This window comes from Ictidomys tridecemlineatus, chromosome 2 (assembly GCF_052094955.1).
Source record: "Ictidomys tridecemlineatus isolate mIctTri1 chromosome 2, mIctTri1.hap1, whole genome shotgun sequence".
NCBI lineage: Eukaryota > Metazoa > Chordata > Mammalia > Rodentia > Sciuridae > Ictidomys > Ictidomys tridecemlineatus.
This window is the reverse complement of record NC_135478.1, coordinates 188,334,671-188,357,535: the sequence shown is the minus strand read 5'-3', so window position 1 is coordinate 188,357,535 and position 22,865 is coordinate 188,334,671. Positions and strand designations below refer to the sequence as shown.

Sequence of the window (22,865 nt, the reverse complement as noted above, 5' to 3'; positions counted from 1 at the left end):
CAGCCTAACCATGGGGACATGTTGGGATGCTTGGAGTGCAGGACCTGCCTTGCTAAATCAGGTCATTCATCCCCCAAATATAGGTTACTAGGGAAGAGGAAAGGAGTTTAGGATTGTCTGTTGAAGGAGAGTTTATTTCCATCTTCTGAACTTTTTTTGCTTAAAATAAGCAACCTATGCATTGAGGATGCACAGAACTCCAAGGGGGAAGGAATCTTGTATGTTTCTAATTTTTTCTAAGCTGAAAAAAATGCCATTTCAGCCATCAGTAGGGAAAGCAATAATTCAGGGAGGTGACAGGAGTGGGCTACCTGCTGTGGAGAGATGCTGAATTTACAAACACTGCCACAGGATGCCAGCCCTGGGAGGAGGTCAGCACTCAGACGGCACCCAAAGGAAAACACAGAGTGAAAATCTGGAATAATTCTCAATCTTGAATTTAAGCCTTCCCCATTCACTCACAAGAATAGTTATCAGTAAGTTAATTGTTTCCCCTATAAGTCTTGAAGATGTTTCTTGATGGAGTTATTTGAAGGTTGGTCCTGAGAAAAGACGAAGGAATAGTTCCCATAACCTACAGGGATTTCTTTTCACCAGAAGGTCTGGCAAGAGTACCACAAGTTAAAAATAACAAAGTTAACACTGAAAATTCACTTTATTATGTTTTGATTTCACAGAAAATGTAGACTTGTAAATAACAATAGTTCTTTGTACAATCTGCGTGACACTTTTATTAGCTTGTGGAAGTGGGAGGTTTGGTTAAACAGGAATTCATGTGAATATCAGGGAGACAAAAACAGCCAGGGCTGGAACAACTATGATTTAGAAAAATAATAATCATGTTGGGCTTTGCAAACCACCTGTCACCTTGCTGATCCCCAGAAAAATGTAAAGAACACACTCATGGATGAGTGAAAATTTTCTCTGCTTAGGTAAGGAGGTAAGGAGGTCAAAATCAGCACACCTTACCTGTCGCCTCACACCAGCAGATTGCCTTTCAGAAGTTCAGCACCGGCCTGACAAAAGCTATTTACCAGTTTTGGAACTGGCGGGGTCTGTTTGTTCAGTACAACTCTTGCTCTTAAGACAAGGAAACCCAGGTCCAAGTACAGTAAATAGACACAAAAGAAGTTTCTGGTCCATTGGACGCTATTCTGAGTCTTTATTTTGAGAGCGGGCAAGAGGGAGATGAATGTTTTTTATCTGAGTGAAACAACACTAGCCCCAGGCCAGCCTTTAATAACTGAGAAGTAATAACAAGATCTTGGCCCGCAAACGCCATCAAGCACAGCACGTGCACGGTCATGTCACCGCTTCTGACACAGCCTGTGTTAGGTCTCTTACAGCTGATGGTGAGGCTCCTTGCTAAATTAATGCGGACCCCCAACCCTCAATGCAAACACCCAATGTGAAACTGGATTTTTCTGACTTTAAAGTAACTGTCTTAGAAACGTGATGCCCGAATCTTTCCAAGCTTTGTAATCATTCCAATAAAAGGGAATATAGTTCTGACAATTTCAAAACACCTCTTGAAATTAACATGGGTCATCTCGAGCAAAGCCACACACCGGTGGATGGAGGGTCTGAGTCATGGCTTGGGGCCCTGAGCCTGAGGAAGGAAGTGCTGGGCGGCAGGGACAGGGAAGCAACCGCAGGAAGAAGGGTGGGAGTGACCAACAAGAGTGGAAAATGCCACTGCCCATGATCACAGAGCTCCACTGCTCACTTGGCAAAAGCTACCTGTCCCCTCCCATCCATCATCTGGTCCCACCCAGATCAAATTGCCATTTGATAGATTCTTCTTCTCTGGTGTCTATTTCAACTGGTAACATGGGATAAGCCAGTATTATAGGGGTCTCCAGGCCTCTCCCTCTTCCATCAGCAACGTGCCTGGTGCTAAGGGAGCACAGAGGTGGAGCAAGGTGGGACCGTGGCACTGGGGAGCTTCTGTGAGTGAGCTTGAGCATTCGAGGGGACAGACTAGCCTCTGAAGACAGTACATGTACTCTTTCAGACAGTAAGGGGCATTCAGGATGCTGTAAATAGAACGTATCTTGACAGAGACTGTTGTTCTGAGAATATAGACAAATATCAGTCAGCACCATAAACCCAGTCAGTAACGCAAATTTGTTGGAGACAGAACTTATATGCTAAATCTCAGGGTCACATGCAGATTATAGAAAATGCCAGTGAACTAATCAAGATCTATTGTAGAAATGTATTCAGATATTACGGAAAACTAAAGGGGTTATCTTGGGTCTAGAAAACTTTGATTCATAGTAAAACTTTTATAGGGGGGCGGAATTGGAACTGGATGGATTTTCCCATCATTATTATTACTTTTTTGGAGGTGATTTGTGCCAAACAAATTACTTCAAGGCATCAAGTAATCAAGAATTTAGCATATTTCAGAATCCTAGAATGTAGATCCTCTACTAAATCCTAAAGAAAATGAGTTTTAAATTATCTTCACTTACCTTAAATTTTTCTTTTAAATATAAATGTACTCTTTCAGAAGTCAAAGCAGATAAAAACATTTCACTGTCTTCTTGTGCCCTTCTCAATGAGGACTCCACTGCCCCTTGCAAGCACTGCCACACTCTCCCCTACATATTGGGACAATCTGTGTAGATCAGTTGGATGGATAGGCCTAATCCCCTTGCTAATCTTAGGAGGGATGAATTTCAGCATGAAAATAAGATAAGATATAAATATCCCAAGAATAAAAAAAAAAGTGAACATCCCCTTAGAAGCTAAAATTACTTGGAGTCCACTGAGTTAATTCTGAGAGAGACTAGTTTTATTGATTGGATAACGTGCTTGACCTTCTCAAATCGCCTTACAGTGTGGTCCCACTTGTGATGGATCACTGGGGTAGTGGCTGACATTTGTAGTGATTCCTTTACTTCTCTTGGTTTCAGTTTCCCCTAACTAGGGAGAGCTGACATGTCCTCTAAGATTCCCCACCCCCGTCTTAAATATACCCATGGATTTATGATTTCACAGATCACCTGGTAATAAGAAGGGCTTATGGCTTTGGGACCCCATGGAAATGTCATGAAGGCATCTATGCCATGCTTAAGTACAACTGAAGGCCAGGCAGCTGTCCCCTGGCCTGGCCTTCCCTACTCTGTGTCATAGCAGCTACTGTTCTGCTCTACTCTTCCCAACCTGGGAATCTATTATAGAATAAAAAGAGGAAATAACAATTTATTAGACAACCAACTTGGAGACTTAGGAGTGAGGGAAAAGGGGCAGATTCAGTCGTTTTTTAAGAGGAATCAAATACCAATTATAACAAAGTAGTCCAGTCGGTTGTTTTTCATAAGTTTTCATCTAAATGACCTACAGCAAGGATAGAAAAACACAAAGTTCAAAGCATGAAAGAATGAGCAAGCATCAATGATCTGACACCAGATATACGTAATGAAACATCTTGTTAATGTAGCTCTTTTTAAAGAGCTACATTAGAACAAGAACCAAACTGCACCAAGCAATGAGAAACAGCTTTGTAGATTTTACCTTTCTTTCATTTAATATAAAAAATGGGACAGGCAACCTCTTAATTTTCCCTAAATGTCATCTTTTGGCTGATGGTAGAAACTAACCACTATTTGCATATTGATGTTCCCATAATTACAGTTGGGTCCCTTAAATATAGTTTCCAACTTGTGATTTGTTTGCAATGTAATATAGTAGAGTTACTGACTTTACAGGCAAGGCCATGTGTCATTTGCTTTAGGCTACAGGATCACGTCATCTTGTAAGCATCAAATGAACACAATTAAAAGTGACAGGTCTTTAAAATGTGCTTGAAGGGTGATGGGTACTAGCCGATGCTCCTCAGCATACGTGGCCAACTTCTCCTGGGCATCTGGTAAAGGCTGTTCTGGGCATGGCTTAGCTCTGGAAACCTCTCTGTCAGCATTTTGGTTTGCTGGTCATATCATTCCAGAAGTTTTCATTCTCAAAGTTGTTTCAATTACAAAATTCCATGGATCAGATGCATAAGACCGAATAGGAATTTCCCCTTTCTTTATCTGCACAAACACGTTTTTCTGATATTCCTCTTACTAAATTATTTCCCACCATATTCACCCAATAGTTACAGAATATGGCTGGATGGTCCATCTTCCTATGAATTCCCTTCAGATCCTAGTGAAGTCTCATTTCTAAAGATTCTTTAATATGGAGGAGACAGTCATGCATAGCAATTACTCTCTGTGGATCTGGCTATTGTGAAGATTCAAAACACCATCATACCAAAGGATACACATTCCCACTTTGTTACATCAGAGTTTAATATGGCAATAAATGCCTTGAAAAGTATGCATTTTAAAACTGAAGTTTATTGAAAGCCATCCTTTCTTCAAACAATTGCCAATTACCCCTGGGCATGGTAGCTGGGGACATTACTCAATCAGACAAAAGCTTTGCTTGGTCTTTTCAAGAATTAAAGTTAATTTGGTGGCCGTTGATTATACTTTTCTCATTTCCCAGAGGGAAGTATGGACTCTCTTAGCTGTGAGCATTTATTGGAAGACACAGAGAAAGCTACTTTGAGACGCTCTTTGCCCCTGGACAGCTGCTCAAAAAAAGAGAAAGAGTCTAGGTGACAGAGGTTGGGGCCCATCGCTCTCCCTCTCTAAGAACCTGTCATGCCATTTCCAAACAGAACTTACCAGGAAGAGAGGTGACCCCAGAATGCTGGAAGACAGACAGAATAGGGTATACTTTATGTCCTGGAGGCCCCAGCAAGGGAGAAAAGACTTCTGTTGAGACAAAGGCCACATGCCTTAGGAAATATCCCCCCGGAAACAACCCAGAGGTCCAGTGTCCTTGCAGATCCAATGGAGTCCTTGCAGGAAGGAAGGTGGACAGTGAGGTTCTCTGGAGTCATGTGGAGGTTGTCCAGTCGGCATTCTTGGGAGCCTTGCATGTGTGCACATCCAGGGCTTCCAGGCAGTCTTGACAGCGCACGGCGCAGCACCAGTGGAACTTACACTCGCACTTGGTCATCCGCGTGATGCGGGAGGTGTCATAACCTCTGCCACAGCACATGACTTCACAGCTGTCCATGCCTCTGGAAGTCAGGTTGCACACACGGCCTGCTGTACCCAGGGAGCCTGGAAGACAACCCAGGAAGGTGTCATTGAAAGAGTTTGAGTGTATTACAATATGTCTCAGGAGGAGAAGCAGGAGGTCCATCCTCTGGTACAGGGCCCCGGCCCCACCTCTACACAGCCTGGTGTGTAACCCTACTTTATGGGTCCATGCAGCTGATCATATCATTTCCAGAAGATGCAAGGAGCTTGCAGGGGCCAGGAGGACAGAATTCAGGAAGGAGGGTCATGAAACTTTGGGTTTGCCTTGGGCAACCTGAATTCAGCTCTGAATTTCAGAGTAGTTTTACCTGGCCTTGGGTAAAAGCATCATTGGGTGGGCAAAGCCAGATTTTGATTCCCACTCTCCCAACCTCAAACCATATTAAAAGAAGCAGTGACCAAGGTTAGTTCTCTCCAAATTTGTAGGGGTATAGAATCCACAAAGGGAGGAAAATCCACCTCCCCAGACCTGCTTACACTAAAAGCTTATTAGAAAAAAACTGGAACTCTGGTTGCTGGTGGGGAGAAGTAGACATCATTTGTGTGAAACCCTGGGGAGGGAGGGACCAGCCCTGCCTGGTTTATCTCCCCCATCCTAGGCAATCAAGCAGGCTACAGAGACATGTGGGAGGCACCTGTGGAGGCCAGGATTCATGGCCTTCCCAGAACAGAACCGGCATTAAAAACCTGTTAGGAATTACGAGTGGAAAGTCATCTTTGTTAATCAGGGAAATGTTTGCTAAATGGTAATCTATATTTATGTATTCGCTTTCTGAAAAAGAATGAAAAAGACAGAAAGCCTCTTAATTTGCTCTATTTCTGGGTAAACACACAGAAGTCTTTTACAATAGCATTATCAAACAGCAGAACCAAGTGCAGTGGACATTTTGGGAGAGTTTTCTCAGCTAATAATGACCCTTTCCATTTCTTTTACGGAGCTCAGCACCCCGGCAGCCATGTTGAACATTACGCTGCTCACTGGCACTGAATGAGTGGACCAAGGGTGTGTACCTGACTCATGTGCAGCTAATCAGGCAGATTTCCATGGGGCTGTGTGATTTTGACAGTCACTACCTCCATGGCAGTCATGTTCTGTGATGAGGTCTGTGGACTAGCAGAGATCCAGAGAAAGACAGGAATGAAGTGAATACACAGAGATAGCAAAGATGGGTCAGGGAAAGAGAATACTGCCTGACACTAGACTATTTTCTGGTTCTGCTTCCATTTCTCCTAGAGGCCTGGCTGGTCTCCAACCTTTGAGTTCCTAGAGACTGTATTCTTCTAATAATTGTCCCCTTTTCGCTTAAACTGCTCCCATTTCCATTACTTGCAATCAACAATAATAAGTAATTGACAAACTAGAGAAGCCAAACTCCTTATTGGGGGGGGGACCCTTATATCAGGATGGAAAACGTGGTGATTTAGCTTGTTTTCAGTTGCTCCATCACTGAACCAGGAATGTCTCCCTTTTCACAATTTGTACAATGCCTCGTGACACTCTGTTTATCTCAAACTGCTCTGTGTTAGAATTATCTACATAAATGTCATGTTGCCCTGCCTGTTCAGAGTGACCAGGGAAGCAGTAGGGTTCAAGCAGGGCGTGGGGTCAAAAAGAGCAGGGGTGGGGGCAGAACAACTCTGCCTGATCAGCCGCTGAGAGCAGGAAGACAAGCAGAGGAATTTCATGAGGACAGGAAGGATGGCAGAGGGCCGGAGCCAGGGTGGAGGGTGGGTCAGCCAGGGGTGGCCCCAAGCCTACATCATGCTGAAGAAGCAAAGGGTTAGAAGCAGAAGCAGCTGGGCCTGGATTGGGGGACAACCATGAGGACGATCCTCAAAATCACTGATTGTGCAAAAAGGACTCCCTGCCAAATGCTGCCTCTTAACAGCACACCCATTATTTCATTCAATAAACATTTAGCGAACACAAACATGTGTAAGATGCTGTGTTGGCTGCCTGGGGTTTTGCGGGAGGGAGGGAATAAAATAAATAGGACCGAGTTCTTATATTCAGGGGCTTCAAAACATAGCACAAGATAAATGTGTGGGAAGAGATGCTTCCACTACGTTTGGAAAATTGTTTCATTTGCTCAGGGCCTACTGAAAACCACAGTAGAGTCGTGTGCAAAGTAGCACAGCAGACAAAGCTCAAAGACAGTACGGCGAGGTTATTTAGAGCATGGACAATTCAGAGTTCAGTCATAGAGCTGATATGTGTATATTGTGTGATCGTGGACAAGTTACTTAATCTCATTAAGCTTCAGTTTCCTCTCATGCAAAACTGGGATAAAAGCAGTTCCTTCCTCAAAAGGCTTGTGTGGGGATGCAATAAGATAATGTTTGAAAGCGCATGGCATAAGTGCTCTATAAATGTTAACCATCCAATCACTTAGCAAGTGTTTACTGAATACCTACTATGTGCGAGGCACAGCTTTGGTAGTTTGAGATTTATTAGTGAACAAAGAAAAGAGCTTTCCCCAAAAAACATATGTCCAAGGGGCCATGGGCCAACCATATTATAATAATTAAATTTTTGGTATTAATAGTAGAAAACAGAACCAGAAAAAGGGTCCTCAACTGCTTGGTTTTACAGAAAAGGTGGCATTAGAGACAGGATGCAGAGGATAAGATTTGCAGGGAATAAACAGGGTGAAAAGCATCCCAGAATAAGAGAGAATGTCCTAGAGGAAATTCCAAGGACAAGCTCTCAAGAGTGTAGATTCAAGGGCAAGTTCATGAGTGTGCCAAGGAACAGGATGCCTCTTACACAAAGAGCATAGAAAAGGAGACTAGAGCAACAGCAAGCTCATGCCTGGCTACAGCTTGCTCTTCACTCCTTGGTGGGTGGTAAGCTAGGCCAGACTTTTAATTAAGGGAAAACATACCAGAATGGTAAGTCTGGAAGCACAGCTTGGGGCAGGGAGGTAAACCTTGAGGCTGTGTCACAGTCTAGGAAAAAAACAATGAGTGAGGACAGAAGTAGACCAGTACCCAACAGGCCACAGGGTGAAGCACCAGAACTTGGTGATTTACCAAATTTTGGGGTGAGGGGTAGAGGTGTCAAGTAGAAATACTGGAAACTGGCTCCACAGCAAGAGGTGACTGGTGCCGTTTGATGAGAGCAGTTTCAGTGGATGATCCCGACGATGTTGTGGTAGAAGAGCAAATGGGAGGAGAGGACATGAGGGCAGAGCCTGTGGGGCAAGTGTTCAAGAAACTTGATAATGAAGTGGATGAAAAAGGGCACAGCTGCAAGCACTGCTGAGGCCCAAGCTGAGGATTCAAGGTTGGTGCAGGCCATGACATTCCTTCATAGTCTGTGACACAGCAACAGACATCAAACACAAGGTTTTCATTTCAGACTAGGTTTGCACATGAAGAACAAAAATGGGGAAAACTGGTCAATGATATTCAAAGTCAGGCTAGTGATTTCTCGGAGGGTAGAGAGAAAAGGAGAAATTTCCTCTTCTGTTCCTTGATTCCCATGGGCACAGGTTCGTGGGTATGTTCATTTGAGAAAATGTGTATGTGCGGCATGTGCACTTCCCTGCATGTGTGGTCTATTTCAATAACAAGAAGGTGGTGGCGGTGGAAAGGAGGAGGAGGGCCACATGTGCCAAGGCCAGGAAAGCAGGAAAGCTCTCTGAAACAAATGAGGAGAGAGGTATTCCCCAGACCAGAATATGTCATAAGGGGAGAGAATCAAGAGTTGAGGTTGGAGAAGTGAGAAGAGGCTTACCGTGAATGGCTTTGAGTAATGTCAGAAAGGGTTTAAACTTCAACCTGAGGGCAAAGGAATTCTTTTTTTTGGGGGGGGGGGTGGGAGGCAGTGGTTACTGGGAATTGAACTCGGGGCACTCAACCACTGAGTCACATCCTCAGCCCTATTTTGTATTTTATTTAAAGACAGGGTCTCACTGAGTTGCTTAGCACCTTGCTTTTGCTGAGGCTGGCTTTGAACTCATGTTCCTCCTGCCTCAGCCTCCCCAGCCTCTGGGATTACAGGCATGTAGCACTGTGCCTGGCTAGGGCAAAGGAAATCTATTGGGGGTTTCAACACTATATGATTATAGTGTTGAAAAAAAGGGCAACACTGTATGATTCATGTTTCAGAAGGATCATTAGTGTTCTGGGGTTGAGTGACATAAAACAGATCAGACTCAGGGCAGGGACCCACCAAGTGCTCTGGGGGGACTCGAGGCAGGCTGGCTTGAGAGGGTGGTGGTGCAATGAGAGAGGTTAGTGAACAACAGAAGTTGAGGAGGCAGGACCAACAAGACATGGCGACTATCAGATGGATGGGGGGATAGAGGCATCAGGAGTGACTTTAAGGTTCTGGCTTGGGTGACTATATTGATGCTGGGGATTCCCTAAGGTGAGAAATGCCTGGAAGGAACAAACTTTGAGCAAAGATAAGGAGGTTAAATTTTCAGCATGTTGAGATTGCCGTGGCTGTGGGTTATCAGGTAGAAATGACTGAAAACCCTGTCTGGGACTCAAGAGGGAGGTTGGGATAGAGATGTGGATTTGGAAACTTTTATCTAGAAGTGGTAATTGAAATCATAGGTTTGAGGGAGCCCCAACAGGTGAGAAAGGACTTTTGCTTGGCATTACAGAGGTGATTCTAAATTTCTAACTTTTTGTGTTTTGTTCATAAACCTTGACCACCAGTAAACATTCTTCACTTCCACTGATCTACACTATGAAAGCATGAATATATTACTATATGTTAGAATATTTATCCCCTTTGGGGCTGTGAGGCTTAGGGGGATGAGAGATTCCAGGGTCTTGTTCCTGAGTCCACAGTGGCTCAAAGGCTAACGAGGTCTGAGTGGTGTGCTCACTCAGTCCTGTGTAATGCTCATGGGTTCCCCAAATGCAGGAAATTGGCCTGGACTCTAAACAGAGAGATTGCTCAGTGAAGTGACCTCAACACCATCAGAACTCAGAGAGGAGCAGACACAGCAATAACCACTGACACGGTTGAAAGTTAAAAGTGGTTTCAGTAAAGGAAACAAAGGCTGGCAATGAGATGTCTCAGTAGTTCAGTGCTCAGCTAGAAAATGCAGAGAAACACAGGGAATCTGGACACGCCACTCTCCGCTGGCTGCCCACACAGGGTGTAATGAGGGCCCAGGAGAAGCAAGATGAGAGAGGATTTTTTGAGGAGTGAGAGCCCCTGATGTGGGAAAAAGGGTGAAGTCGCAGCCTGGAGTCTTAATGGGCCCCCCTGAGGTATCAGGATACCAGGGAATGGGCTGAGGGGGAGGGGGAGGGTGTCTATGAAGTAGGAGAGGATGCCTGGCTACAGACTGCAAATTGGCCCTGCTTTGGGATATGGATCTCATTAGATCTAATGACAAACTATAGGGCAGAAGGGCAGTTCAGATGCTTGCTCCCATTTTAGCAGAACATAGATCCATTTCATCAAAACTCTGAAAAGGGCATTTTTAGAGTGCAGAATCTATATAAAATTTGCTTGTACTGGTTTCCTTTAATGGAATCATAACAAAGACTCATTATTATTGAGAGCAGCAGGTCTACACTGTCTTACCAACCTCCTGTCAGAGAGCTTCACCATTATGCTTAAAATAAAAGATCAGAATCAAAATTGTATGTGTGTGTGTGTGTGTGTGTGTGTGTGTGTATGTGTGTATGTGTGTTTGGTGAAAGAGAGCCACTGAGTTTTATGATGTGCCTACTTGTTTGGGACATATAAAATTTTAGATATTCCCCCCCCAATAATATATGAACATATTTTTAATGAGTCACTCATACCCCTATTTGGGCCATGATGGGAATCTTAGAGGATAGAAATCCAGCTATACCTAACTGCCTTAAATCTATAAGGGCAAGTTTTCATATTTTCAAAAATGAGTAGGATAGAAGTTCACCCTTTCCTTTCTGCCCTCTTATCTTCCTTCATTTCTCCTTCTTTCAAATTCTCTGCCCTCTATTTCCCTTTGTCCACCAGTTTTCCCCTCTTTGTTTACAAGTAGAGGTCCAAAGTGTCTGGCGCATTTGCATGTGTGAGGTGCATTGTACCATGCTATCCCATTGCTTTGGCTGTGAAGTATGCCCCCATTGGAGACTGGCCCAGGACAGAGCCCAACCCCCAGACACAAAGACTCTTGTCATCTTTACCCCAAACAATTATTGAGATCTTCTACCTAAACTCAGTGTGCAGGTCTAGGCGGACCCTGGAAGGTCTTCCAGTGCCTCAGCTGGGGGAAGGAGCTGCTTCTGGCCTCCCCATCTGTACTGTCCCCATCCCGACTCACTCAAGAGCTCACATAGGCACCAGGGGAAAGAGAAGAAGAGTCTGAGTTTCTAAATCACATGTGTTAGGGACCACATAACATACTTTGGTGAGGCAGTGCCGAGGGAGCTTTACAGAATCGAGCATACCGTCCCCAGAGCTATAAAATTAATAATGGAGTCAGGGTTCCCAGTGTAAAAACATTTCTGTCTCCACCAACATGCATCTTCCTGACAGCAGAGGAGGAACAGAGGGCTTTGGCTAATAGTTCCCAGACCCATACCTCTGGGACCTGGAGGAAGGGCGCTCTAGTGTGTGTTCTCTCTCTCTGGATAGGCCCATGTCTTTGGAAATTCCTGCCACTCAGGCTGACAGAGGCCCATATGTTGACCATTAGGGCATAAAGCAAGATTCACTTAAGCCTGTCATCCAATAGGCTGTTTCTCCTCTGGTTGACTTACACATTGTCAGTAATGACACAGATTTATTGAGGGAACAAAGGAATGTTACTGAGCAAATCTTAGAGACCGCACATTCATCTACTTGCAAGGTTTGCCCTTCCTCATGTTAAGGATCGCACAGCTAACGCTACTTAGGCAAGACAATATCTGCACTTATCTCAGATGATTTTATTCAAGATTTTCATGATGTGAAAAAGTTTGACTGGCACAGGAAAACCTTGTCCCATTAAATTAACACATCTTTTAATGGAATTAATGCTATGGCAGGACTTTGTGAGGCTTTCCATATCTGGCATTCCCACCCTACCTACAGTTATTTCCTATCCTACCTGTACCCTCTAATCAGGCCATCTCCTCACTGTCCCACTGAAGGGACCATGAAGACTTTCTCCTTAAGAGTTACTCTCATTTCCTATGTTGGCTTTCCTCACCCTCCTTTCCACGGAAAGTCTTCCTATGCTTCAAGATTCGGGCCTACTGGAGCGTCTTCCATAGGGTACCTCCGTCTGCTTCAAGCCCTGTGTCCTGCAACTGGGCTCAAGTATTGGCTGGAAATGTTTAGTTATTTCTCATGCATCTTGTCTGCCCAAGAACAAGGGTTGGATCTTATCCTTTCTTCTATATCCTGCACAATGCTCAGGTCATCAACAAATATTTGCTGAAATATTAAACTAAAAGCAATTCCTTAGAAACTCTAGAACAAGCTTCTCTTTGGCCCAGGGAGGGTACCCTTATCCAGAGAGTGATCGCCCAGTCCTCAGGCACCTGGTGGAAGCAGAACAGTTAAACCTTGTCTCTTCAAATGACTGCTCTGAGTAGATAGAGAACACATAAAAGAAATGTGGCACATGTTTTTAAATGATAGAAATTCAGAATGATAACTTAAGGGAGTTTGTGGCATCAAATTAAGGTTCTATTATTGCAAGCAGAGTATAATGAATTAAAATTCATTTAGTTATTGAATCATAAGAACCTTAGAAACCACTGGATAAAGTACTTTATCTTAAGAGACACAGAGAAGTTAATTTGTCCATGGCTACCCTATTACTAATCAGTAGAAACAGTGATGCGATGGTTTGCAATTTGTAGCAACACAGTCTCCTTATCCATAATGGTGGACTCTTTCCTAATATAGTAAAATTTACTTAAGTTTAAAGAAGAGATGTACAAGTGAAAAATTAATTTTGTGTAGAAAGTTTAAATGAAGTAATCAAATTAATTATTTAATATACTTTAATATCATCCATTTGTTTGTAACACATTAATATGCTAATTAGAAATTAGTTTTTTCCTAACCCTTCCATCCCCAAACCACATCTATTTGGTAAATTCTTGATTGTTAGTAGTAAAATTAGGTCAAAGGGTTAGAAATAAGAAAATGAACTCTTCATTGTTTTAAAAGTTACTTTTTTTCAGTTTTCCCAAATTTAATCTAATTGCTACTGTCAATTCAAATTAAGGTATGTTTTAGCATATAATTAGAATAATTCTTCTAAGTATTTATATTTTGAAAGAGAACACATTTCTAAAGATCCTTCCCATAACGTAAAATGGCATAGACATAAAAACTCTTTTTGTTTATGTTAACAATAAAATCAGATGAACTACCCAGCAATCCCACTGATAGTAGTAAATGAAGGGTAAAATAACTGAGTATCTGATGGCCACTGAAAGCAGTAGGCACAGTTTGCTGCTGTGTTTACTTGGGACCTTTTTTCTCAACCAGGGAAATGGCTAGCAAGCAATATATGAAGCCCTATCAATGCCATACGAATGCACTTCAATATGAGGGAAATTTTTCATTTAACACTTTCATGTAAATGAGAAATTTTATAAATTTGTGTGTTAAAAGGTAATCAGGTGATGAGAAGACATGCTTTGTAATTCCCTATAAAGAAACCAAGTCATCTTTAGGCTATGAAGCTGTACCAACATACCTAAGAATCCAGGTAATCTAGTTGAAATAGTCTATGTTGTTTATAACTTGCCATTCCTTCAATTAAATGCTAGGTATTGGAGATTCAGTGAATAAGACAGAGTTCCTGTCATTATGGAATCCCCACTGGAGTCCAGTGGAGCAGAGAGGTAACTAATTAACTAAACACTGTGGCACATGCTGTGAATGAAGGAACAGAGCTTGAGCTCTGTTTTGGCCAAGGGGATGGCAGTGAAGATGGAGAAGAGGATGGAATCTGCATTCATTTTAAGAGGTCCTCATGATAGTTTTGGTGATGGAGGAAACAGAGAAGGGGCTTTAACCAATAATCTGCAGGTTTGTGGCTTGACCACCAGAGTAGATGGTATTGCCATTTCCTGAGAAGGGAAAGACTAGGGGAAAATAAGTTTCAAAAATTGGGCAAATCAGGAGTTCAGTTTTGAACAGAAGCCAATTGATGTAAGTGTGAGAAATTTAAGCTGCAGATGAGGGAACAGACACAGGGTGAGGCTACAGGACACAGATGAGGACAGGGATAGCAACAGGGATAGAGAAGGCCATATGAAAAAGTAGGCCCCAAACTCCATCATGTTGGTTTAGGCCCCAACTTCCTTAATAAGACTCCTAAAGTGCAAGAATTAAAATCAATAATCAATAAATGAGCATATTATAGTGATGCAGCCACATCACTGTTTATAGCAGCACAATTCACAATAGCTAAACTGTGAAACCAAACTAGATGTCCTTCAGTAGATAAATGGATAAAGAAAATGTGGTATACATACACAATGGAATATTACTCAGCAATAAAAGAGAATAAAATCATGGCATTTGCAGGTAAATGGATGGAGTTAGAGAATATAATGATAAGTGAAGTTAGCTAATCCCCCCAAAACAAATGCTGAATGTTTTCTGATATAAAGAGGCTGATTCATAGTGGGGTTGAGAGAGGAAGCATGGGAGGATTAGATGAACTCTAGATAGGGCAAAGGGGTGGGAAGGGAAGGAGGGGGGATGGAGGTAGAAAAGATGTTGGAATGAGACAGATATCATTACCCTAAGTATGTGTATAAAGACATGAATGGTGTGAATAAACTTTGTATAGAACCAGAGATATAAAAATGTATTCTATATGTTTAATATGAATTGTAATACATTCTGCTGTCATATATAATAAATTAGAATAAAAATAAATTAAGAAAAGAAGGTACATACAAAGAAAGGGTGTTCAGACTGAGCTCTGTAAAATTTGCCAACTGTAGATGTATAAATGAAGATATTAGACACTGAGATTGAGGAAGGCTAGTTATTGGGGATGGAGGAAAATCAGAAGAGTGTGGTGTTATTAAGGTCAAGAAAATAGTGTTTTAAGGAGGGAAAGAATAATTATATTGTAGGCACTTAGGAGTTTAAAAAGAGGATGTACAGTGTTTAGTATTAACTAAATAACAATCAAAAATGACCTATGAAAATAATGACTTATGAGCTTCATCAAAATATTTTTCATCAAGTTCTCTTTGGATCTGTCTTGGTGCCTTTCAGATATCAACTCAATGATTTCTGTAAGTTTTAAATCAGAGACGAATAACTTAATTTTTATATTGCCAAATGGCAACTCCAAGGTGAGACCTTGTGCAGAGTAATGAATCAAGGACCAAGCTTGAGGATTCCTTACCATCCAGAATGTGTCCCCTTGCCTGGTTGCTGCCTGGCTTGTCTATAAGAGCCATGAGAGCAATGAAGCCATGAGGGTAAGGATCAATCCTGCCTTCCCCCTCTTTGCATTTCTGGGCCTTCTGTGTCTGGCACATAGAAGAATCTCAATAAATATGTATTCAGTGAAGAGGGATTCACGATGGAGTGGTGCAAATTGAAAATATTATTATGTAAGTAGGGTTACCCATGGACTAACACGTTGTTCTCTTGCTTTTAAATCAGCTCATGGGCCACAATCTGCATTGACAAGTTTTTTTTTGCAAACCAGGCTGCACCACAAGGCATGTGAAGAACACCAATCTCTGAACACCATGATTGGGACTGGGTTCTCATGGGTTTTGAGTTCTGTTTGCCAAATATAATTCATGTAGGAAAAACAGTGATACTTGAGAGCTTACACCATCCGCAGCCTGCAGCTGTCAGCCAGGTATCAGGTTTTTAGCAGGCAACAAGTTGCACACCTGCTGAGTTCCATGTGTTTTTGAACTTGGCTGGAGAAGAAGTGGAGGACTGCTTGTTTCCTATAGTTGGAGAGGAGACCTCAGAGTGACCTCTGACCCAGGTCAGGGTTTTACATCATAAACAGTGAAAGTGGCCTGTGATTAGGTACAGATGCTTTCTGTGAGAGGATAGCAGCATTCCTTACTTAGAGATGTACCTATCTCTAACTGAAGGGTTTCTTTGATTTACAGATGCCTGGGGCAATAACCAGAGTAGATAACTACACTCCTCCCAGAAAGCCCTGCTTCCCAGACCTGGCCTCCAGTTTGGCCTGCAAAATGTCACATGCACGACACTTGGTGTTTCCCACTCTTCAAATCTGGGCTGCATGAAGGAATATTTATAGTTGACCATCAGAATCTTCACTTTTTTCAATTGAAGACTAGGGGGAAATGGCTTATTATTATTGCCACAATAATATGTTCTTTGGTATTTATTTGTTCATTTATTTATTTATTTAGGCTTACTCTTATTTAGGAACAGTTAAAGACACTAATGATGTTAAAAACTTAAAGGGTTTCTAATTGAAAAAAAATTCAAGGCAACCTGGGTGCTTAATTCTGGTCCCTGTTGACCTCACCACTTTATGGGTACCTCTCCTCATTAAATTCCTACGTCCTCAAGATGCATCTTTATTACAGAAGATCCTTGCTCCCACCTACCACCACCCACATTTCTGAAGGTACATGGTATAACAAGAAAGGTACAGATTTTTGTTTTTAGTTTTATGTATTTTGTTTGTTCACCACTTACAGGCCACATGATCTTGGGCAAGTGAAATAACTTCTTGGAGACTCATTTTCCTTCTCTGGAAATGAAGGAGAGTGCTGTGCGGAGTCAGGGAGATGCATGTAAGGTGTGTCATGCAGGCCCGCGTCTGAGTGGGAATTAACCCATGCTCCCAGCATGGATCCCAGTGAAGTCTGGGCATACCACAAACACTCCAGGGTCTCCACTCTGTGATGCTTCTCTGTAGTCTTGGTATCATCATTTCAGGACATCAAGCTAATTCCAGTGAATGCTTTGATGGCCAAAATCATTTTAATGAATTACCTGCAGTGTAAGAGGTTTTCTGAACATAGAGGGCACAAATGCAAAAGAATGACCCTCTTATGCTGGGTGAGCCAAGGCAGGGGTATTTTGGGGCTGATGTTTATTTAGAGCTCTTCAAATAAAGAAAAAATTCCCCAAGAAAATACTCCAAGAAAATAGAATGTTTTACTGGACTTCTCCCCTAATATTTACAGGCAAACCAGGATCATGCACTGTCTAAATCATTGATTTTTCAAACTCAGATGTGCTTAAATATGAAAAGCATGGAGAATCTCAGGAACAGACCCTGATTCATGAGTCTTTCAAGAGACCCTAATTATGGAAAATAGTAGACTAGATCTGAAGACTTTATTCACTTTAGCCACAGCACACATCTAATTGACAAAGCAAGCTGACTCATGTCTGCCCATGAGCGACTTGAGCAGGAAGCAAGGAGCAAGACCAATCAGTTCCAAATACAGATGACTTGATGATATTCAACCTGCTCACCACCACTATGCTTCTAGTGCGGGCAAGTGGAAGGAGCTCAAGAAGTTGGATATTAAATGTGAATGATTTAAAAAGAAACAAAACAACAAAGATTACAACAAAGTAGAATGGATAGTATGAGATAAAATGTAGGGAAGGGAAAATAAATGATAGTTAAAAAAATAAAATTTAAAAAAGAAATTGGATATTACTTGAGGTTAAATTTTACTGCAAATATCTGACCTGTTTTTGAGCCTGACAACTCATAATGTAACCCACTTTGAACATGGGAAAGTTCCATTTACTAGAAAACAGATCCTTCCTAATGCGATTCTAGTGCAGGCAGAGGGGGCCCCCAGTGTGTGCTGCTCAACATGCTCACATAAGCTGGGTGGTTCCTTAATGTAGACTGACCAGTCGTCAGCACTGACCCAACACCTTCGTTTCACAGAAAGAAAAGGCTCCCACAGCCACTGTGAGTTAGAACCAGGTCTTACAATTCTCTGTCACATCTCTATGCCCTAACAAACAGAGATTAGAAGGTACTTCAGGATGATTCCATACCAAAAACTTGTAGAACTGTGTTGACCAGTTGTGTTGACCACAGAAGTTTGTCCTAGCCAGAGTGAAGCCTCATCTTTAGAAGGCCATCACACAACCAAACACCAGCCCCTGAGCAGACAAATGAGTTGAGGCTTTCTCAGAGAACATCAGCATCTCTTACCTGTGGCTATGTGTATAGGACTCCAAATGTGAATGATAGAAAAAATATTATTTTAACAAACTGGACTCTTGCCTACATGATATGAAACGTTCTGAATCATCTTTTTACTAGAAATATCATCTGTGGTCAACAGAATGAAAAAGAAACACCGCAAGGTTTACATGGATAACTTTTTCTTGCCCTCTGCTGAAGAAGGTATTAATTGATTTTAGTTCAGATAATTTACAAATAATCTAGGAATCTTCCTGGAGATCTGATCTCCAGTATATTGGAGCTGGTTAATTAAGGATACGAAGAAAATGAGGAAAAGAAGGAGGAGGGAGAAGAGGAGGAAAACAGGGTGGCTCCTAGTTATAACGCCGATCAAAAACTAAAAAAATTCACTTCTTTTCAAGTCAGAGAAGCTAAAAATGTGTCTAAGATAGAATAAAAATAAAAGAGTTAATAAATTACGTAGCTTTCCTCAGAAAGCCCCTGCAACTATGCATTCTGTGCCTGATGTGGCTGAAGGCAGAGTAAAATGGTAGAAAGGACAGACTGACAGACCCTGTTCAGCCTTTTACTAACTACAAGTCATTGGGCAATATTCTTAGTCTCTTGGAGCTTCAGTTTCCTCTCCCATAAAATGGGATAATAATAAAACATTACAGACCCCCTGTGATAGCGGCATGTGGTGGGTACCACAGACATGTCTGCTGCTGTTTTAAGACCAAGAAACAGAATTTCTTTTAATGCAGGGAAGAGAAAGAGCAAAGTATGCAAGAATAATTTAGTAATTTGAAAAGGTAGTAAGGATTAGATGCAGAATCACCTCTGTGGGTCAAAGAAAAGTCTGGCCCTTATTTCACTGAATATCCAGTAAACAAATATTCATCAGGTACAACTTCAATCCAAAAAACCAGAAAAGATATGTTGGAAGCAGGCATGTCCTGTGATATTCAACATGAGATTTTTTTGCTTTGCAAAGTCTTTCTGCATGGAAGATAGGTGAGGCACATATGTGGTTTCAGGGTCAAAGCACAGCCTGGGGCCAGACATCTGTCCTCTCCTATCCATGAGATTGTGAGCATGTCATTCACTTTTCTTATCGGTAGAATGGGCACGATGATATCTAGGACTGCTTATCTGACTTAAAAAACTAAGTTGTGAATTTCTTGATTGGTGTTGACTATCTAGGAGTGTCCCTCTTTTTATCCATTTTTTTTTCCAGTAACAAGTTCCAATGTGCTGATGTCACAGGGATGCTCCACAGATTCAATAGGACCATGAATACAATGATCTTAACCCAGTAATCAGCATACAGTATTCAAGTCATAGGAACTAAAATTATCAAGATACCATCATTCTCATGTCCTGTTCAAGGAAGCAGAGGTTAAACACCTAGTTATAGGCAGACCCTGAGGACAATTCTGATTAAAAGCATAGGTTTCATAGTGATTTGGCTGAAAGTTTGGTCTGACAGGTAGGATGACTTGTTAGAGGTCTGGAATGCGGTGGGGCATAGCATCTGGTCCCTGTGTTCAACAGTCATTAATCCATAGGCTGCATGTACAAACCTGCTCCCATGCTATAGAGAAGTAGCTCACAATCTGAAAAAAATTCAATCACTCTAGGGCAAGAAAGAGGCGAAAGCTTTTTTATGTATTCCCAGGTAATCTTGCCTCTTGGCCAATCTAACTTTAGGAGCCAGCTGCCACCTGTGCTTTCTTATTGCTTCTGTTGCAATTATTTTGGAATGAAAAGCAATCTAAGAATTCAGAGGATTTTTTTTCCTGATATTGAAATACCTTGTTTTCTACCAAGAAATTAACTAAGCCAAAGTGGGCTGTGGACTCCCATCACCTCCTTCTTTGACTCAATCTTATTTTGCTCTGAACTCTTTGCAAAGAAGGTGCTAAGCCTGGAGTTCAGTGTTGACCAGGGAGTGAGAGGTGGAGAATGCACATGTATATAACCAGATAGGTGGGGACAGCTGTGATGTTGAAGCTAACAGAGCCACTCTGAGTGAGTTCAAGATGGAGTAGGTGCCATCCTTTAGAAAGGGTGTGGCTTTAATAAATGAGGTGACTCTTACACAGCCCTTACATACAGACCAATTATGGTCAAGAGACGTGAACAAATTCTTACTAGCAACTTCTAAGTATATTGAAAAGAGCAAGGGAATGTGAAATAGGCCAAACTTCAAAAGAGGCTAAATTTAAAGCCCTTTTCCATAGTGATAGAAGTGGGAGTGGTAAGCAGGGAGGAGAGATTCTTTGCAAAACTTTCCTCCTTGAAGCTTGAGGATCACATGAAAGATGCTGGGTACTACACACAGGGTGTCTTAGTCTACTAACTAGAATTTTGCCCAGGCTGGAAAATTTTGCTAATCTGCATATTTTGACTTTTTGCCATGTACATTCTTGTTGGGTTCTCATTTCTCCAGAATCTGCACATTATTGACATGTTTCTCGAGTCGCTTGGGAAAGCCTTCTGTGCATTTTCAATAGGAATTATAAAGAATATGAACTTAGAACCTAAAGGCAGCAGGCTGAAATGTCAGACTAAAAATATAGATGGTTGAAAAAGTTCTTTTGAACTTACCTGCCTCTCGGTCCCTGATACAGTAGTCCGGAGAATTCTCAAAATACACGAGGTCATTTTTCGTCGGTTTCTTGAACCTTTTGTTAGCCACAGTGAAACCAGTGCCGTCTTGGTTCATGACGACCTGGATGGCTCCATTGTACTTCCTCCAGAGATAATCGCCTGTCTTCCTGAAGTCGGCCATGGCCAGCCAGCATGTCCTCAGGGTGCATGAGCCACTCACACCATGACACTTGCACTCCTGTTTCAGGAACCGCTTCACAGCCTGCCAGAGAGACAGGGGCAGGTTCAAGGAGGAGGCCTCAAGGGAGCCACAGCTTTCCTATCTCCAAGCAACCAGGAAGCAACTGAGCTGGATCCTGGGGCTCATGACTGGGAGATGTTGGAGCATCACTTGCCACTGTGCTGACTGCAGCAGGCAGGGGTGGTGGGTACGGAGGGGAGGGGAAGATTCAGATGTGAACCCTGCTGGCTATCAGTGTAACAAAAAAGTTCACTATTTAATAGGGTATGTGACCAGTTTAAAGAGTGCAGGAATGAATTAGAATATTTTCTAAATAATTGTAGCTTTTTTATTTAAAACTGTATACCTTTACCATTAAGTAAATATCCAAAATGCTTGGCATCAGAAAAATTCTGAATTTTGGATTCATTTTTTTTTCAGATTTTGAAATATCTGGAGATAGATAATGAGATATTTGGGGATGAAACCCAAATCTAAACATGAAATTCATTTCTGTTCATATGCACCTTATACACATAGCTTAAGGGGGCTTTATATAATATTTTAGTGTACCTGTGGTTTGTGTCCTATTTGGTCAGGTGTAGACTTTGCCATTCATGGTGTCACATCAGTGCTCAAAATGTTTCAGATTTTGGAGTATTTCAAGTTTCAGATTTTCAAATGAGGGATGCTCAAGCTGTACTCCAATTAGTCAAGAAATTGTAAGTCTGCATCTTTCAAGAACCCAATAATAATAATAACCATTACTACTTAAGGAGTGCTTTGTGTTCCAGGCACCATGACAATGCAGAACACACTCTATCTCAATGACCTTGGGTGTCAGGACAGTCCCATATTAACATTTTCATTTTGCAGAGGAGGAACAAGAAAGAAGGGAGAAAGCTCTTGTCTGTAGGCAAATAGTTAGTAAAGGGCACAGCCAGGCTGCACTGGGGCTGACATTAAGTGAAGAAGATTATCCCTCAACTCTCGCCAAGTGATTCAGCTCAGACCATGGGATGAGGTTGCTCTATTTTTCCCTAACGAGGAAGCAATGAAAATTGGGACAAGTCCATCTTGGCTGGCTCCTAAAATGCAGGCCCCTTTTCTGTGGGTGTGAGGTCTGAGGGGAGGGGCGAGTGGGCCCCAGAATTATCCAGGAAAGTTTCTGCTTTGGTCTCAGGATGAGTTGGCAGCACTGCACCATCCCCAGAGCCATTTGGTCAGAGTTGTCCTGCCCTGCCCTTGGCTCACCTAAATGAAGAGAGTATCAGCACCCATGATCAAAAGAGCCCTGAGACTGCTCTTCCCATTTTACAGAGGAGAAAATCAGGGATCAGGGAGGGAATATGATTGCCTAAGCTCTAGTGCTGGGATATGGAATGGCTGGATGCAAATCCCGATTCTGAAGTCTCCCAAATTCATAGTACATGCAAATATGAATTTCTTCAAAATGTTTTTGAAGAACACACTTTCTGATTAAAAACTCCTCTTGTTCTCTTTTTCATAGAACTTACTACCTTGAAATTGATATTCTTTTCCTCCCCCATTAGTTACCACTGATCTCTTGTCCAATTTATGTTTCCCAAGTTCTTATAGTACTAATCATTCAAACAGCTATTAATATTAAACTGCTGATTAGGAACTGTGACCAAAGATAGAGGATGCAAAGAAGGGCTGAGGGGGAGACCCCTGGTCCTGGAGATTTCTCCAGACTGGGGCTTTGGTCTTTGTTTAGTAACAGAACAGAGGAGAAGCCTGCCCACTGAGCAATTTGCATCCCTGAGCTAGGGATATGCGGGATGAGGGCATAGGCAAGTGAAGCAGAAATTTCTC

At 42.1% G+C, this 22,865-nt stretch overlaps 1 protein-coding gene across 2 annotated transcripts in view; it reads right to left on the bottom strand.

Moving 5' to 3' along the window:
* Positions 1-636: 636 nt before the first annotated feature.
* Positions 637-22,865, bottom strand: part of Wnt2 (Wnt family member 2) — a 45,557-nt gene continuing 23,328 nt past the window's right edge. Inside the window, exons 4-6 of one of the 2 annotated variants that reach the window (XR_005736443.2) lie at positions 20,807-21,071; positions 4,683-5,126; positions 637-3,345 (exon numbers count right to left, since the gene is read on the bottom strand). Coding sequence is in view for 1 of the 2 variants with exons in the window: in XM_005332273.3 (XP_005332330.1) it covers positions 4,897-5,126; positions 20,807-21,071 (495 nt within the window). In the remaining variant the exon portion in view is untranslated. Of the gene's footprint in view, positions 3,346-4,329; positions 5,127-20,806; positions 21,072-22,865 lie in introns of those variants that run through there. The other variant, XM_005332273.3, reaches the window with a different exon arrangement.